The 18,029-nt window shown below is 35.6% G+C and overlaps 1 protein-coding gene across 6 annotated transcripts in view; it reads right to left on the bottom strand.

The window, feature by feature from the left end:
* PLS1 (plastin 1) overlaps positions 1-18,029 on the bottom strand; it is a 95,261-nt gene that overhangs the window by 13,172 nt on the left and 64,060 nt on the right. For all 6 annotated transcript variants that reach the window (XM_015237947.3, XM_072958582.1, XM_006202772.4 and 3 more), the window contains 6 exons: positions 16,919-17,000; positions 9,454-9,619; positions 9,230-9,372; positions 8,313-8,408; positions 5,589-5,784; positions 1,000-1,078 (listed from right to left, as the gene is read on the bottom strand). In XM_015237947.3, coding sequence (XP_015093433.2) covers positions 1,000-1,078; positions 5,589-5,784; positions 8,313-8,408; positions 9,230-9,372; positions 9,454-9,619; positions 16,919-17,000 — 762 coding nt within the window. The remainder of the gene's footprint in view (positions 1-999; positions 1,079-5,588; positions 5,785-8,312; positions 8,409-9,229; positions 9,373-9,453; positions 9,620-16,918; positions 17,001-18,029) is intronic.

Raw genomic sequence — 18,029 nt, 5'->3', positions numbered from 1 at the left:
TAGAAAGGGTGTGAATTATAATGAAAAATACTGATAAAATGATAAAAGCAATTTATAAAATATTATTGTTCTAATCTGTTGAAGTTGAAATTATTATTTTCTTGATTAGTAATTATAAAAAAGCAAGATGGATTATCTTTACTAAGTTGTTTATTTAGATCATCAAAAATTATAACTAATATTATCACAGTCTTACCTTTGTAAATAATACTTTTTTTCCCCCTTCAGGCAGTTGATGGGCAACTTAACCTTATGGTGCTGTGGCTTAGATTTTTATTATTTATTTATTTATTTTATTTTTATTTGTTTATATTTTGTTGTTGTTGTTGAAGTATAGTCAGTTTAAAATGCTGTATCAATTTCTGGTGTACACCATAATGCTTCAGTCATACATGAACATACATATATTTGTTTTCATATTCTTTTTCACCATAAGTAACTACAAGATATTGAATATAGTTCCCTATGCTATACAGTATGAACTTGCTGTTTATCTATTTTATATATATTAGTTAGTATCTGCAACTCTCAAACTCCAAATTTATCCCTTCCCACCTGCTTCCCCCCACTAGTAACCATAAGTTTGTTTTCTATGTCTGTGAGTCTGTTTCTGTTTTGTAAATAAGTTCATTTGTCTTTTTTTTTAATTCCACATGTAAATGATATCATATGGTATTTTTCTTTCTCTGTCTGACTTACATCATTTATAGTGACAATCTACAGGTCTATCCATGTTGCTGCAAATGGCATTATTTTATTTTTTATGGCTGAGTAGTATTCCATTGTATAAATATACCACAACTTCTTTATTGAGTTATCTATCGATGGACAAATACTTTTCTTTTGAAATCCATTGTACGGCCAATTCCCATTATTCTGAAACTCTAAATGATGGCTAAAATTCTTGAGATTTTTCGAAAATGTTCTCATGTAAACATACCTACAGTTTGAAACAAAGTTGGACCCTGGCCATAAAGCTGAAACACATAAAATATTTACCTGTACAAATGATTAATATATGGGTTGACTCCCAAGGAATTCATCCAGTTCCGAAATGTCCTCTCTTCCTTGCTCTCTCCTAGAGTAGACACAAGGTCACACTGATGATTCAGGACAAAAGGAATTAAGAACTATATTTTAAATCATTCTGACAGGTATAGACTGGCCATACATACTGTGGATCCTGTGATACTGTATATAGTCTTTTTAGGGGGGAAGAAACCTCTTATTGCCAAAGTCCTTTTTTTCCCTGTCTAGAAAGCCTCCATTTGCTTTCTAAATTTCTCCATCTAGAATCCCTTACTTGATGCCTGTTAATTACTGAGCCATGGGGTTTCTCTGTTCAGAAAAGTAACAGATAAACTTAAAGTCATATCTGCATATGATTCTATGCAAAAGGACTGGCTAAAAATCAATAAAACACAGTCTTTTAGCAGTCAGAGTAGCATTAGCACATTAAACAGAAATAGAAAAGTGGTACCTTTCCCAATGCAGTGTCTCTAAATTTGTACAGATGATGGTTTTACACAGTAAAGTTTCTGAGCACACAGACCTACATTTTAACGATGCCAAACAGCAATGAAGGGGAGAAGGGATTACAGGTAACATAAAAACAAGCAATGAGGGGACATAACTATTTTACAGGCTTCCTGAGTTACTTTAGATGGTCACTACTGAAAATATATACAGGGCACAGCCCCCATACAGAGTGTTAAGAAAAAGACACATTTCATCATAGTAAGTCACCAGACCTCAAAGATCACCTCAAGGAGAAACTCTTGCAGGCACTATTATTTAACCTGTGGTACCCACCCTTCCCAAGCATTCCCTTCATAGCAGTGCTCGTCCCATCTATAAGGACAATGTGCCTATCATGTGCTGCCAAGTGGGCAGAGAGAGATGTGGGCTCCCTTTTCCACGACCACTTTCCAGTCATCCCTTGGACTGCAGATAGTCCTAAGTGACTCTCTATAATATTATTAATTGTTTTTCAGCAAAGTTAGGAGTAGAATGGCCTTGCCCATATCTCATCACCATACTCTTGAAAAATTGAAACATTTACACCTCTCATCACTTCTAGGCCACTGCAAAGGCCAGGTCACTGTCTAGACTTTGGCTTATGTGGGATCCCCAGGATAATTTGGCACATAAATCTGTAAACCACCTGAGCTCCAGGGGTCCATTCCCATGGAGCCATCCCTCAGTCATCTTCAAACTGAGTGCCACAGATAGTGTCAACCTGCGCGCCCAGAACAGAAATCCAAACCTTGTAAAATGTGAAAGATTCTGTTTTTTGTGCCAACTGTTCAGGAAATAATCTGCCCACTGTGTTTTCATGTGGTTTTCAATGCCATTACCGAAAGGCTTTTTCTCAGAATCTGCTTTAATTCTTGCTCTATTCAATTATATATCTATATAATTTCTTGCTTAAATTTTGCTCCCTCTGGTCTGCATAAAAGCTAACTGACCAGTCTGTTGTATCTGCTCCTACCATTTTATAATATATAACTGACACGAGAAACTTTTTGAAAAGAACAAGTTAAACTCCTGGAACCCATGCTTGCCTTGTTTTAAGAGTTATTAAATAGGTGCAAATTAAACATCTGAACTTTCCTGGAAGTGACAAAAATATAACCATACTATGATCAAAAGCTCGATGCATGTGACTTGGGTTTACCTTTTAGTTGTTTCTCTATTACATAATATTTTTCTAGTAATTAGAGAATTTTTACATTATTTCTATCTAGGAAAATCCAAATTCTGTTTTAAAATTACAAACGTTGATAAGGTAACAACAGTTTAATTTTTACTTAAAAATAATATCCAATTTCTGCTGAAACTGATGATATATGAATAGTATTTTAAAAGACACTAAACCTGTATTTTGATTGAGTTCTGAAACTATTATAAACTTCAGCATTTTATATTTCTTCCTGTTGTTCTAAACTAATTATATCATTAATTTTTGACACCTGGAAAGTAAAATAGATTTCATAAGTGAGCATTTATTTATCTAATACCATTTCAATTTGTCTTGGTAAATAAATGCTCAAAGCCAGAAGCACTATGCATTTGTGCAAAAGCCATGGTAAAGCGTTATAAAAACATATGTATTCCAGATTGGAAATGTCTGGATGTCAGACAACTAAAGCAATCTTAGAAGTAAACTCTTAATTGCTGATATAAAGAGAGAAACAACTATAAAACATTTTCATTTTGGGGGCCAAACTGATACTGCAATTGATAAAAGTTTCAGAAAGAATGGCAAATATATTAAAAGTAGGCTACCAAAAGGAAATAAAAGGAACTAATGTATACTGAACACTCACTACACGTGCTAAGCGATGTGCTAAATGTTGTCCTCTTCCCCACCTGACCATCCATCACTGAGCACATACTGTATGCTAAACTCATTCGTTCATGAAAGGTCATTTAAATTTGCTCTGTAATTTTTCAGAATAAGTATTATAAGTCCTGTTTTATATATGAGAAAACCAAGACTCCCAAAGGTCACTCAGTTACTAAATGATTTGGACAAAGTCTAATTCCATGGCCTATGTATTTTCTATCACCACAAATGAATTCTGAGATGGTCTCCCTATACGTAGCCCACATGTTTGGCTCAATTTAATATGAAGATTTAATATTTAATTGGGCTTTTAATTTTCTTTAATTCTATACAGATAAAATTCTTTGCCAGCGAGGACATACTAATATATGAATATAGGATGTGATAAAATCAAGCTTCAAATTTCATAAGGATCTACAAAAACAAATCTACAGAGGAAAAAACTCCAATGACAGTCAAAGTAAAATTCACTTTTGGCAGATGTATCAGGACATACATATGTTCTAAATAAAGATAATTGATAAATATTTCCCACAGTACCTTTTATACAAATAAAGTAAATACTAATGGAAATATTTAGCAATCCTATTCACACTGAAAAATTCCAAAAGCATGCTAAACACTAGCAAAAGAATTCAAACGTGACAAATAGGAGAGCGAGCAAGTTGGAAAAGATATCTAGCAAGAATTCAGTGACTATAAAAAGCAGGTCATTTTTAATATGCCACTCTAAACAATGCCTTCTACCGTAAGACACAGGGATTTTGAAATTTTCCAGGCTGATAACAACCTAGCAGTCTTTTTTTTAATTTAATTTTTTAAAAGTTCCAATCTCTCACCCTAAATTTCTTTGCTGAAAAACCAACATTTTTTTAAAATCTATCTTATAGTTATAAAGTGACAAGGACCTTGGAAATGTGGTTGTGGCTGTCAAGGAGAAAATGATGATGAAACTGATTGCTCACTCTGTCTCACTGGGGAAGGGAGTAAGGTGGGTGATGTGAGAAGGAACATGCAGTATCAAGTTCTCCCCACCAAGAATAATCCCCACCTGAGGACTGTCCTCTCCAAACCAAGGTGACTAACGAGAATATTTTAGGAGTGGCCCCTGCCTCTGACAACTGCCACCAGTTTTTACTTTTAGTTCTGATACTAATGTGGGTTTTGGTATGGATGTGAGGGAGAGTGTGAGAATAGAAGAAAAGGAGGAGTCAGACAAGGAGAAAGGACTACATATTGAGGATGTTTTTGTCATTATGACAGTTTCATATATCGTAAGCTTTGATGACATTTACTAAATGTAACATGGCTAAATAATACAGAATGATCTATGTTATAGAACCTAATAGATCCTTTCAGAGATTACTTGTAATAAAAGATAAGTTTGTTTATGCACAGCAGAGGGATAAAGGTTTTACATCAAATCATGGAATCCAATTGTCAAAACTGATTTCTAATGTGTTTACAGCTACAATATCCCATCATTATAGAAGGCAAATTAGGCAGAGGGTTTATATAATCAAGTCTTGCCCTGATATTCTAATTAAGTTTTATTTGTTTCTTGCTTTGTCATCATTCATTCTTTAGGCATATTAAGACAGAAAAAAACACAACATAAATAGTGCAAAAAATAAATATCAACCCAGATAGAAAGAATAAATGGTACTAATAAAAACATTCAGATGAGTATATATAGAGTATAGAAAAGTACTAAATACAGTACCTACATTAGGAGGGGTCAAATCTGCATTTCATGAAGCAAAATAGGAAAGTATTATAAATTATGAGACAGATAACAATAGCCCACACACAAGACAAGTAATGAATATTATAAGTTTTTCCATGTACACTAAAAACATTAAAAGGAGAAAAATATTGGGAGTCAAACTGTAGCTTTCAAAGGAGGAAAAAAGCTACAAATAAGTATCTTTTTCCAATAGGTAATATTCATTGTCCGTATTGGTGGTGGAATTATGTTATGTGGTCATTTAAGAGAATATTTTAAACGTGTGACAGTTTTCATTAAACCCTTACGGAGAAATGACAGACAGGTAAGATTTAACTCAGCATTCTCTGTTAACCAAAACAAAAAACGACTTTAACGTGAACTTTTCAATGGATGTACATGCCTACACTCAGTAAACTGCATCTCCCACCACAGTCTCCTACCTCTGACAGTGAAGTAGGACAAGACCACAAGACACTTAGAGTGAATCAATGAAAGACAGAAAGAGCATACCTTCCAACAAATTCATATCGATGTCATTATTATCAGGCTTCTGTAGGCTTGGGTATGTGTTAAACAGATTAGCTACAAAGGCTAAATTAAGTTTAGGATTGCCTGAAACCACATCTGCAGGAGTGACAAACTGTCTGCAGCCCAGCTTATCTGCTTGTTGAAGCATGAATTCAGCCCGCTTCAAGTCATTTTTCTCCTAAACAGTGAAATAAAACAAAAATGGTCAAGGTTAAACTTTTGATTGGCATAATTTTTTAGATACACATATTTATAAGCAATTACTTTTCTGGAAGAATATCAAAAAATGGCTCAAAACAGGGTCAGAAAGTGTAGGAATTCCGAATCAGCTTCCCCATGTCTTTTAAATCAGTGAGAACAATTCTCTGAGTTTTCTTGCTGCAATTAGAGGAATATTTCACCCTCCTTGCTGAAGTCCTCAACAAAACTTTCAAATACTGAATCAGTAAGCTCCTGCTGGCTGAATTATAGGTAACCTGTCCAAGGCCATATATTAAAGTGCCTTCTGGCTAAGAGGCCTAATTGTATCACCCATTCTACTCTGATACTTCCAGCAGACTGTTTTTTCAATGAAAAACAAGTTTGGACACATGTACAAAATATTAAGGTCAGAAGGAACAGCACTTTTCACAACTGCAAAACCCTGGAAACAAACCAAATGCTTATCAACAAGAGAGCAGATGAAAACTGTGCAACTGTGTAATATTCCCACAAAGACATCTAACAATATGAGTGACTTCTAGTAACATAATATGTTCAAAGAAAGTACTAGAAATGTAAGTACAACATGAGAAGTTTTATATGAAGTTAAGAAGTTAAATAAAAAATTTTAATTCTGTAAGAAATATATTTGGTTGAAAGAAAACTATTTAAAAAGAAAAGCAACTATATAAAATGAGCATAAGATCCAAGATGGTGATGATCACATTAAAGTGGGGCAGCGAGATGGGATAAGGAAGAACAGCTAAATGTAAACTGATGTCAAAGTCTTAGCTTTCTTGGAGCAGAGGGTATAGCTCAGTGGTAGAGCACATGCTTGGTGTACAGGAGGTCCTGGGTTCAATCCCCAGGGCCTCCACTAAGGGGGAAAAAATTTTAAAAAAATAAAGAAGTCTTCGTGTTCTTGTTGGGCTGAGGGTTCACATGAGCTGGTTACAATTTCAATACAAACAACTAACAAAAATAAATAAAAAGAGGGATATGCATGGACTCATGATGAGAGTACATCATGACCAAGTATTATGACTTACTTAATTCTGTGCACCAGTGTTGTAAATAAAATGTAAATGAAATCAGAGGAAGCAATAGGTTCAGTGCTATTGAACAGCAATAAAAAGCTCCTCAGGTAGATGTGAACAAGTCACAATATGTGGGCCTTATTCAGATCTTCATTCAAATAAATTATAACAAGAAAATCTGATATTTATGAGGCAACTGGAAATGTCAACATGGATTAGTCATTTTGATGATTTTATAAATTATTGTTAATTTTTTGGTATGATAAGGTATTATGGTTATATTTTAAAGAGTATTTATCTTTTAGAAATACATACTGAGATGCTTATTGATGAAATGATATGATGTCTAGGATTTGTTTCAAAATAATATGGAAGAGGAAGGAAATAAGTAGATGAGAAATGAAGGCATAATACTGACCATGAGTTGATAGTTGGTGAACCTGGTAGGTAGTTCACAATACTGAGTCTGTTCACTTTTGAATATGTTTGAAATTTTCCTTAAGTTTTTTTAAGTTCCTAATTTTTTGACTCAAACTAATTTGCAAATTTTGCAATAGATATTTTAGATGTTTTACTATAATAATGTGAATTATAATCAATTAGTGATGTCTCAAGTTGCCTTTAAAACTAAATATTATGTATATTCACTTTAAGTACTTAATAGATTTTCATACAAACTATACTCTGACCAGATTTTAACGTTTAGATAGAACCATCCCTGGTATTTACAACTTACGCTGAAAGAATGGGCTTCTTAGGAAATGTGTTAGATAGGTCAGGATTTGTATCAGTCCTTCTTCCACCGTGAATACTAGGATTTGCCATCTTTTATTTTGTGTATTGCCAAATATAAGTTGGAAAAACTGCTCATCAATTCCTTAGAAATCTAATAATATCTTGTTGCTCCATTTCCTGGTGCACAGTGACAGCCACAAAAGCACCCTGGTAAGTTCCAGTGATGTTGCACCAGGGAAATGCAGGTGTAGGGTTGATTCCATACACACTCAGGGTCAGAATTCTGCAATTCCCTTTCTTCAGTCATGACAGCCAGGTAGCTTAGCATGGAAATTTGGAGCCTAGGGCATGAAGGATAAAAAAAAAAAAAAAAAAAAAACTTCTGGAAAGCAAAGAGCCAAGCTTTAACGAAGGGCTCAGGGCTCCACCAGGGGATGCTGCTTGGAGAGCACTGTACTCTAAATATGACTGCACTGGCTAGTCAAATTCATAGAGATGCAAAGTAGAACAGTGGTTACCAGGAGCTTGGGAGAGAGAAGAATGAGGAGTTGTTTAATGGGTTCAGATTCACTATGCAATGAGGAAAAACTTCTGGAGAGGGGTAGTGGTGATGACTGCACATAAAGCAAATGTACTTAATGCCACAGAACTGTATGCTTAAAAATGGTAAATTTTATGTTATGTAAAAAATTTTACAAAAATTTTTGAAAGTTTAATTAAAAACTATACTGACGTTAAATCCCGAAAGGTCAATGGCAATAGCACGTCCATCATCCCGGTCACCTTTAGGTGCAATCTGATTAAGCAGATGAAAATACGCTCTTGAATCCTTTAAGAAAAGAAATGAAATGGAATTTTAAAAATGAATAAAATCATCACTAGATACAGGAAAAAAGTAGTCAAACTGAAGAAACTTCCCCCATCTCAAAGAATGGACTAAGAACTTAGTAACCTTTACTTATTACTTACAGGTTCCTGAGCGCACGATGCTGTCTCACACTTTAGGGCATCTAGCAATCCTGTTTCCGACACCTGGAACGGCCTTCCTCACCTTTTTCATTTGTTTACACTCTTAAGCATCAGCATCAGTTAAGATTAGGGTCCAGTTTCCTTCACATGGCCCTTCCAGTAGGGAGGGAAGTGTTTCAAGCTACTTTGGTTCAAAGACATATCTGAAGACCTCCTTTTGTCTATGTTCCCTGTGCCTTCAGATATTTTGGTTTCCTATTAACTGCTTATTGGCAAAGTGGGAGTAAGGGTATTAAACTGGTCAAGCCCACAAGGGCCTCTAGTCCAGCCAACAGATGTCATTCTCAGTCCAAATGCATAGACCGACATCCTCATTATCATTTAGTCCACCTGTGGCACATCAAATGGGAAAGAATGCTTTAATCTGCTAATGCTAGCACCTCTTCCCTCTCACAACTAGCTGTATTTCTTATAAAAAGCCAATAAACCAGTTTTTTTATTTAGTAAAAGATTTTCTGATTACAATTGGGGGATCCACCTCAGACAGATAAATGCAAAATTTCATTTTCTATACTGTGTCCCCGTGAATTAAATTTCAAATTTAAGTCTGAAACCCTTTTTCTTTTTTTTACACTGCACATCCTTATTTTATGGCATGAATCTGAACATTAAAATGTAAACCTTAATGTCTTGGCTGAAGTTGCTGATGGTACGCCACCCTGCATTGGTCAGATGGTAGTTCACCCACCGCAGCAGTAATTCCTCTGGAGAAAGCTTCATCAGCTCTTCCAGGTCCTCACCTTCATTTAGCAGTGCAATCAGGGCTGAGGGGGAAATAATGAAATATAAATTCTCCTCACAGTAAGACTATGTCAATGGAAAGCAAATATTTTTGACTCTCTTACCTTCGTTCCTAGAAATCTCAATATCAGCAAAAAGACCCACTTTGATGATCTGCCAGAGAAGTCCCAAGACCAAGTGAGGTTTTCCTTCTTTGAGATCCTGAGCACCAATGTTGACCACGGTGCAACCAATGGCAGAGGCAGAATTCAGGGCTAGGTTTAAATTTTCCTGAATTGGCACAGAGGAAAATGAGTGTGAGGAAGTACTTTCTAAACCCTTATCAAAAAGTTGTGAAGGTAAAGAAGAAACAATGGATGGTGAACTTTCTCATTTATTTTTAACATAAGTAATACTGATACCACCTCTATATGCCAGTGATTTCCAAAGCTCTAGGCCACGTACCCTCCCAGCCCCCAGTCTAAACTCTACACATAGATATGCACTGTATTATGCCCATCTAAATGTTGCATAAGCACCTCAAACTCAACATGTCCAAACTGAAGCAATTCTCAGGCCATGCCTCCCTCGTCTTCCTCTAATTCCCTGTTAAAATGGGCTTTTCCTTTATTTCCCATCTTGGTTGACAGGACCAACCTTCATTCTTGCCTTCTTTCTCCCGAAGTCAGAAACCTGAGCAAAATCCTTGTTCTTCCTTGCCTCCTATGTGACCAATTTCTGTCAATCCCCCCTCTTCTGAATATCTCTGGAAACTGTCAGTGCCTTTCTTCAAATTTCTTAATTCCTTCCTAGCACCCATCCTCCAACTTAACACTCTATAATCCATCTTCCATGACACCCTGCTATTGGTGACCATAGTACAATATGAACCTGATGGTGTTCCCTAGCTTTAAGATCCTTCAAATGAGTCCCTGTCATTCCTACTATGTCTTCTCACTCACTCTGTTCCAGCTACATAGAGACTTCAAACTCTGCCTGCAACACACTTTCCCCAGATAGCCACAATTCCTTTAGGACTGCTCAGTTGCAACTAATGGCTTTCCCTGTTTATTCTACAGAAAATAGCAAACAGCCTGATTAAAATATGGGCAGAATTTCTCCAAAGAAGATACCAAATGGACAATAAATACGTGAAGAGATGATCAACATGACTAATCGGGGAAATGTCAATCAAACCCACAATAAGACACCACTTTATATCCATCAGGATGTCTATTATTAACAAAACAAAACAAAACAAAACAAAATAGCAAGCGTTGGAGAGGATGTGGATAAATTGGAACCCTTTTGCATTGTTAGTGGGAATGTAAAACAGTGCAGTTTCTGTGGAAAACAGTACGGCAATTCCTCAAAAAATTAAACATATAATTAGCATCTAATTTAGCAATTTCCACTTCTGGGTATACACTCCAGAAAATGCAAGCTAGGACTCAAACCGATATGTGCACACTCATGTTCATAGCAGCATTATTCACAAAAGCCAGAAGGTGGAAACCACCCAAGTGTCCATCCACAGATAAACAGGTAAGTAAAATATGGTATAGGCATACAATAGAGTATTATTTAGCCTTAAAAAGAAAGGGAATTCCAACTTATGCTGCAGCATGGATGAATGCTGAAGACATTACACTAAATGAAATAAGTCAGTCACACACACAAAAAATAGCTACTGTATGATTGTACTTTTATGAGGTACCTAGAGTAGCCAAAATCATAGAGACAGAAAGTAGAATGGTGGCAGCCAGGGCATGGGGGAGTGGACAATGGGGAGTTATTATTTAATGTGTATAGAGTTTCAGTTCGGCAGGATGAGAAGAGCTCTGGAGAAGAATGGTAATTATGAATGCATAGCTATGTGAGTGTATTTAAAGTCACAGAATGCACACTTAAAAATGGTTAAAGTGGTAAATTTTATGTTATATGTATTTTACAACAATGAAAAAAGGGAAAAAAAACACCTAGAGCCATCTTGAAGATGCTCTCTATGACTAAATCTGGGACAATTTAAGAACCAAAATAATTAAGCACAGTAATGAATTAAGCCACTGGAAAAAGTAGGAATTCCTGAGTCAATATCAATGACAGAGTGAGAGAGGAGAGAAGAGACATCTCTTGGTTACAGCAGAATGCCAAGTAAATGAGTGGTAAATGTGGAGGAAGTGCTGGAGTTGAAAAAGAAAACGTAATTTTGCAACCACCATGGTAACACTAGATTAGGAAAGAATCATCAATGCACACTAAATCTAGGGAGAAATTCTGTTAAGGAGCAGGGTATCTGCGTAGCCTTCAAGTGTTTCCCCATAGGCTATTAATCACAAGGGAGAAAAAGAAAACAGTAATTATACAGTGGAGAAACTGGGCAACATCTTAATCTGATGATAAAAACTAACATCAACTATAAGGGACATATAGATCTCTTGTGCCTCTAAATATATCAGTGTATAAACTTGATAACTATACTGTGGTAATAAAAGAGAAAATCCTTATTCTTATTAAGTATATGCTAAGGAATTCATTAGTAAAGAGTCATGGGGTATGGAACGTACCCTCAAATGGTTTAGGAAAAAACACTGTGTCCACACACACACACACACAAAGAAGTAGGAGAGCACGAATATTAAAGCAAGTGAAATAAACAACTAACAACAGGTGAACCTAGGTAAAGGTACATGAGTGTTTTTGTACAGTTTTTAGTTTTGCCATTTCTTACAAGTTTGGAATTATTTTCACATAAACCTAAAAAAAAAAACATAACTCTCTTAAAGGTTTTTTGCGGGGTTGGGGTTGGGAGGTAATTAGGTTTACTTATTTATTTTTAGAGGAGGTACTGGGGGATGAACCCATGTCCTCGTGCATGCTAAGCATGTGCTCTACCACTTGAGCTATACCCTCCGCCCCCTTAAAAGTTTTTTTAAATCCAGACATGCCACTAATTTTAATCTAAGAGCTTAACTAAAGGCAATATTTACTTAATAATATGAATTAATTTGTCCTTTAGTTGTCATCTGTTAATGCTGTGCCAGTGAGCAGAAACACAAATGAAAGGAAAAAGAAACACCAAACAACAAAAAACTGGGACAACATAAGGCAGCAAATTGGAAAAGACATTGAATTAGAAAAAGTATAGTTACCTTGGCTTTTCATTTTTTTTTTTCTTTCCTCAAACTTCTTTCCTAGAAATAACAAATGTACCTAGGCCTTTTTTGTAATCACCTTTTCACCTTTTGGAAGGACGTAGTGGCCTGTTTGCTGCTGGGCCTTATTTTTGTGGCCATTTAATGGTAATAAATAATCAATACAGTTAGACTTTAAAGTCACCAGAGATAAGAAAAGGTAAATTTAATAGCTAGTGGGTTTGTTATTAATTGTGTTTGATTTGCTTTTGGGAAAAGGTAGAGATTGTCTTTTCCTCTTTTACTTCAACAGTCCATGTTCAGGTGGGGTCCCTGCTTCCACAGCTTGTTTAAATTTTTGAGTTTGATGTTTACCAGCCAGAAGCTACACAAAGGGTCACAAAGCACAGCGATTATTTCAAATGCTTCTTGCAGTATGCTGAAGCAATCTGGCTTGCTGGGCTCCAAGTAAATGGCTGTGTCTCTTGGGGTTCAGTCCAGGGTAATTAAAGTAAGCATTTGGAATTAAATTATTTTTGTCATGGTATTAAGCAATATTCATTTAAACACAGTTCTCCCAGAAGAAGGCAGAACCAGAGAATCCTTTAATATATTTATAATATAAATCCACTACAAATACACATGATAAATATGAAAATATTACCAGTAAATTTCAAGTACTTTCTGGATATTTAGAAGATTTTTCATATCTTCAGATATGTTTCAGCTACCTGAAATCAAATCAATATAACTTTCAAGAGACAGCCTCTGCCAATTGAGGCTTGACCAGTAATATTTTTCTATCTTCTTTTCCAAGAGCACAAAGGATGTTTGGTCCACTTGGGATTCTCCAGAATGCATCAGCAGGGGAAAGAACTGGACTGATGAAAATTATTCCAATAATAAGGGTAATCTTGTAATGACCCTTTATTATATGCACTGACAGCATGGTGCTGTGGCCAAAAGAAATATGCAGTTTCACTAAATTGATTATAATAATTAGTGAGAACCAAAAAATCTTCCACTGCTTCTCTCTGCCTGGACAGTGACAAGGAGATCACACCTTAACATGACTTTGGGCAATTCCTGTTTTCACTGACATGACTTTATTCTTCCAGGAAAAGAAGGCAAAGTGTTTGATGGTTCATTGCGGGCACTACTTGAAAGACTCAACTCTTCAGTGGGAAACATTGATGGATAGTTAATACTCTAAAAGATTCTTTGACTCCTTCCCCTCGAAATCCTCCCCTTGCTATTTCCACCAATCTTGATTGATGTATGGTGATCCTTACCCAGTAATCAGTCTCCCCTCTATTCCTCTCCCACACTGAAAGGCTCTCCTTAAATCACAATTCCAAATCTCAAATTCTGACCTTCACTAGAAGACACTGCCGGGGTTTTGCAGGTGGTGTTTTGTCTTACTGCAGTAAGCAGTAAAACTCATTTTTGTCTTATCAGTAGGTTGTGTTGGTGATATATGGGGAATCAGCCTTTGATGTTAATTTTATTTAAAAAATGTTGGGCTTTGCAAGTATAGCAAATGACTTACAAGTAATTGGCTAAAAAATGGATTAAAAGTAAGGAGCCAAAATGTGCTTCCTCAAATAAATGGTAAGTTTCCAATTGGTAACTACATTACCACCCTACAGGTAATTAGGGAATAGGGTTGACCACTATTATCTAAAGCCAATTCTGAAGAACAAGAAGTAACAGGAGAACCCCACAAAGAGGTTGTTCTCTGAGTCTTAAAATGGACAACTGCCCTGAGTGCTCAATCTTCCTTCCTGAAGACCTGTCTTGGCGGGGGTAGACAAGGACAATGAGGAACTTCCAACAATTGAGACATGAGAGAGATGTTGTTTCTCCTTTTGTTTCAGTGTCCTAATCTGTGAAATAGGATATCTTACAGAGATATTAGCAAAAGACTCAACCAAACATGGAGGTTTATCTTGGATAAACCATCCATTCTCCCCCATTTTTTGTGTGGGAACATAACCTATTGATATTGAAAAGAATACAGTAGTCAGATGGATGCATGCATGCTCTCCCATCTTTTCTGTGCATCAATGAATTCTCTGTGCCTAAGATACAGCTGGCTTTACCAGGTAGGAAATTTTACACTGCTGGTTTAGATAGCTTCTCACATCCCTTCTATTTTAGTTAATTACCCAATTCTTCACTAACAGTCTCAAATAGGAACACTGCAAGTTTTCTTTCTTTTAGTTCATACCACTTTGCAAATTTTCATTTCCTTTAAAGCTTCAATTCCAGATGAGTTCATTTTTGTTAATGATTTCTGAGAGGGCTGGGCTATACAATTAATGGGTCAGTAAGGATAAACGCATGATTTGCTATTCAGATTTCATTCTTATTTTACATATCATCACTTCTCCTCCATTTGGAATGTCCAAATGAGATTTATGTTTTTTTCCGTACTTAAACTGTAATTGAAATTAAGGTCATATGCGTGTGTGTACATATGTATACAGATATAAGTGTAAAGTGTATACACATATATCTTGTATGTAGGTAGTATATTAATTGCATTGGATTTTTTACATGTTATAATGAACAGATTCAATTTCCTATACCCACTCTTGTGTTAGTTTCCTGGCTTTCAGGTCCCCAAATCACTACCGTCTGTTTTTCAGACTCTTATTCATATAATTATTTTTTTTCCTTTCAATAATGATGAACAATCAAGAGAATGCAGCTCAGTAACACACTGGATAGAAGAAAGATGACAAAGTCTCCAAGACCATAAATGAGTCCTGCTCTTAACTATTTGATCTGTCCCTTTCCCTTGCTTTCATAGTTATTGTATGTCATTTTCGTCCTTTCATATTCCTCTTCTTTCATACATTATGATACTTATCATCATGAGGTGAAAAACTATATTATTACAACTTTTTACAAATGAGTTAGGCTTCTTTGGGATAAAGTTTCATGGGAAACTGGTACTTTTCTAGCAGATCTATTCCCAGAGCTCTAAAATTACTGAATAAACAAAGCAGATTTAATAGGCACAGTAACACTTTGCCCCTTCCCAGAGGCCTGCCCTTTCTCATCCTACATTAGTACACTCTTTCAAGCATCCTAGAGACTTAGACTATGACCTACTCATACTAGAAGAACACTCTCTCTAAAAACAGAAATGTAAAAGACTTAGCCCCTCAGACCCATCCTATAGCTATTGCAAAATAGTTACAGAGCATTTTTCTTTCATGTCCTGCAAACAACTATTAAAAGTCAAGCCATACAATTAATTTATACAATAGTAAGAAATGCTGTATTTCAGATCCAGGGCCATAAAAAGTTGTGTGACACATATATTCTAAAAGAAAGATGTAAATGAATATTTCCAACAACTATAGATCCTAGATGAAGCACCCTGACACAAGATGTGAAAGAAAGTGAACTTATGGCAACTGCAGTCAGAAATGGGCTTCTTCAAGAATGGTCGTTTCTGCTAGGAAGATGCCACATTATTGGCTTTCTGGAAAGTGGAGGACAAGAAAGCCATGCTAGTTGACACCCAATTCTTACTTAACAGGAAATGGGAGTCCCTGTTAGATAGTCCAAGACTAACCGCGCACCACTGCTCTAAGGTCATGGCTGGCTTCCTTATAGAAGAGACTTCAGCAAAATCAAGCATTATACTTGCCAACAGAAATGAAGGAAACAGCTTAGCAGTAGCTTGCTGTTAACAGCTACAGCTGTGACCAGCACATTAACTAGTTGCTTACTACTACCACCACATGAGAATGGCAGTATAGAGTAATGATTAGAAGGATGGGCTGTGAGCTAGGCTACTGGGGTCATATCCTGGCTGGACCACTGTGTAACCTCTCAGTGTCTCAGTTTCCCCACCTGTAAAATCATAGTATTTACCTTGTTTTAAGGCTGCTGGATGGAGTCAAAGGGATAATTCATGTGGTGTGTTTAGAACACTGATTGGTACCTACTACATACGCACTTAGTAAATACAGATGTCCACCTAATAATCTGGACATTTTGAAGGGAAACGTATGGTGACTATAAATTCCTGGCCTTTGACAAGATCTGAATGGAGAAGCTGATGACAGAATGATCTACTACAAAAAAAAAAGCTAAAATTTTGTGAAATGGTAAAATGTGGTAAAACTGTGTAGTATTCTTATTTCAACCAACCAACATGAACACTGGCACTAAGCAAATATTCATTAATAAACATAACTCAGTAATTATAATAACATAATCTGAATACTATTATCTTAAGAAGTTCATCCAAAGTACTTTGAGTCTTAATTTCACTCATTAAAAAATGCAGCTGAATTCTTACCTAATGAAAACCTAGTTTTTTACAGGAAGCCAAAATTATGTTAAAGCAAAGGTTCTGCCTGGGTTTAAAGATCTGTTAATAAGGGATCCATGATCCTTATGGTAACATGATCACCAGCAAAGGACAAATACTTACAGAAATAGTGAAAGGGGTGAGCTTCTTCTTATTAATGGCTCTTTCATCAATCGTGTCTGGTTCAGATAAATTGATCATTTTGCTGAAGAGAAAACGGAAATAATTCAGTTTAAGACCCCTAGAAATGTTTTTAGTTTATTTTTACAAGTAGACAATAGAATTAAATTTTGAAAAATAATAATCCATTTCTTTAAAATAGGATAGTGTAATTCATGTAGGGACTTAATTTTAAAAACCTAAGAAATACTTCCTAACCCAAAACAAATACATCATTTACTACAATAGCAATCTTAGATTTCCTTCTAGTTTTTTTCAAACAGTCTTGCATTTTCTGTCTCTGAATCTTGCCTTTATTTCATTTAATGAACATCTACATTGGGCAGCCTGAGATGTAAAACAAAGACATTTTCAAGAAGCCAAATTTCATAAAGTGCTATCAACAGTGTTAAAAGTACTTTTGTTGCAGAAAGATAAAGAGCCAGACATTTTACCTTTCTAAAATCTCAATAGTGCAAACATTTTAAAAGAAACTAATATAAAATGTATCTCTGTATTTTAGAATATAATTTACATTTTAAAATAAGGGTAAGAAAATACCCATTCAACTCATAACAGGAATTTCCTCTGAAGGTCAGAGGAAGAGGTCAAAGTTGTACATGGAAGTCAAGGCATATTTTATACGTAATGTCCTAAAAACTAATATTTTGTACTCATGGGTAGTTTTTTTTCTTAGGTAAAAACATGGGAAAAAAAAACTGAGGAAATTTGCCAGAATGTCAATAATAGCTAATTATAGGTGTTAAGAATATTTTTAATGGTTATTTTCTTCTTGGTAAGTTTCCTGTATTTATACACTTCAAAAAAATAAAAAATAAAAAAGACATCTGCTTTGTTCAGAGATGTATGCTAGGACTCCAGAACACATAACTAAGACAAAGACATGCCCTTAGAGAGTTTACAATCTCGTGAGCAGAAACAGACAGCAAAGAGCCAAGGATGACAGGAATGACTTGAAACATTAATGGCACTTAAGCACAAAATGAGATATATATTTCTATTGTATTTCCTCATGTTCCTGTTTCAGTCAATAATGAACACTCTCCTACTGAGA

Source organism: Vicugna pacos, chromosome 1 (assembly GCF_048564905.1).
Source record: "Vicugna pacos chromosome 1, VicPac4, whole genome shotgun sequence".
NCBI lineage: Eukaryota > Metazoa > Chordata > Mammalia > Artiodactyla > Camelidae > Vicugna > Vicugna pacos.
This window is presented reverse-complemented; position numbering and strand designations above follow the sequence as displayed.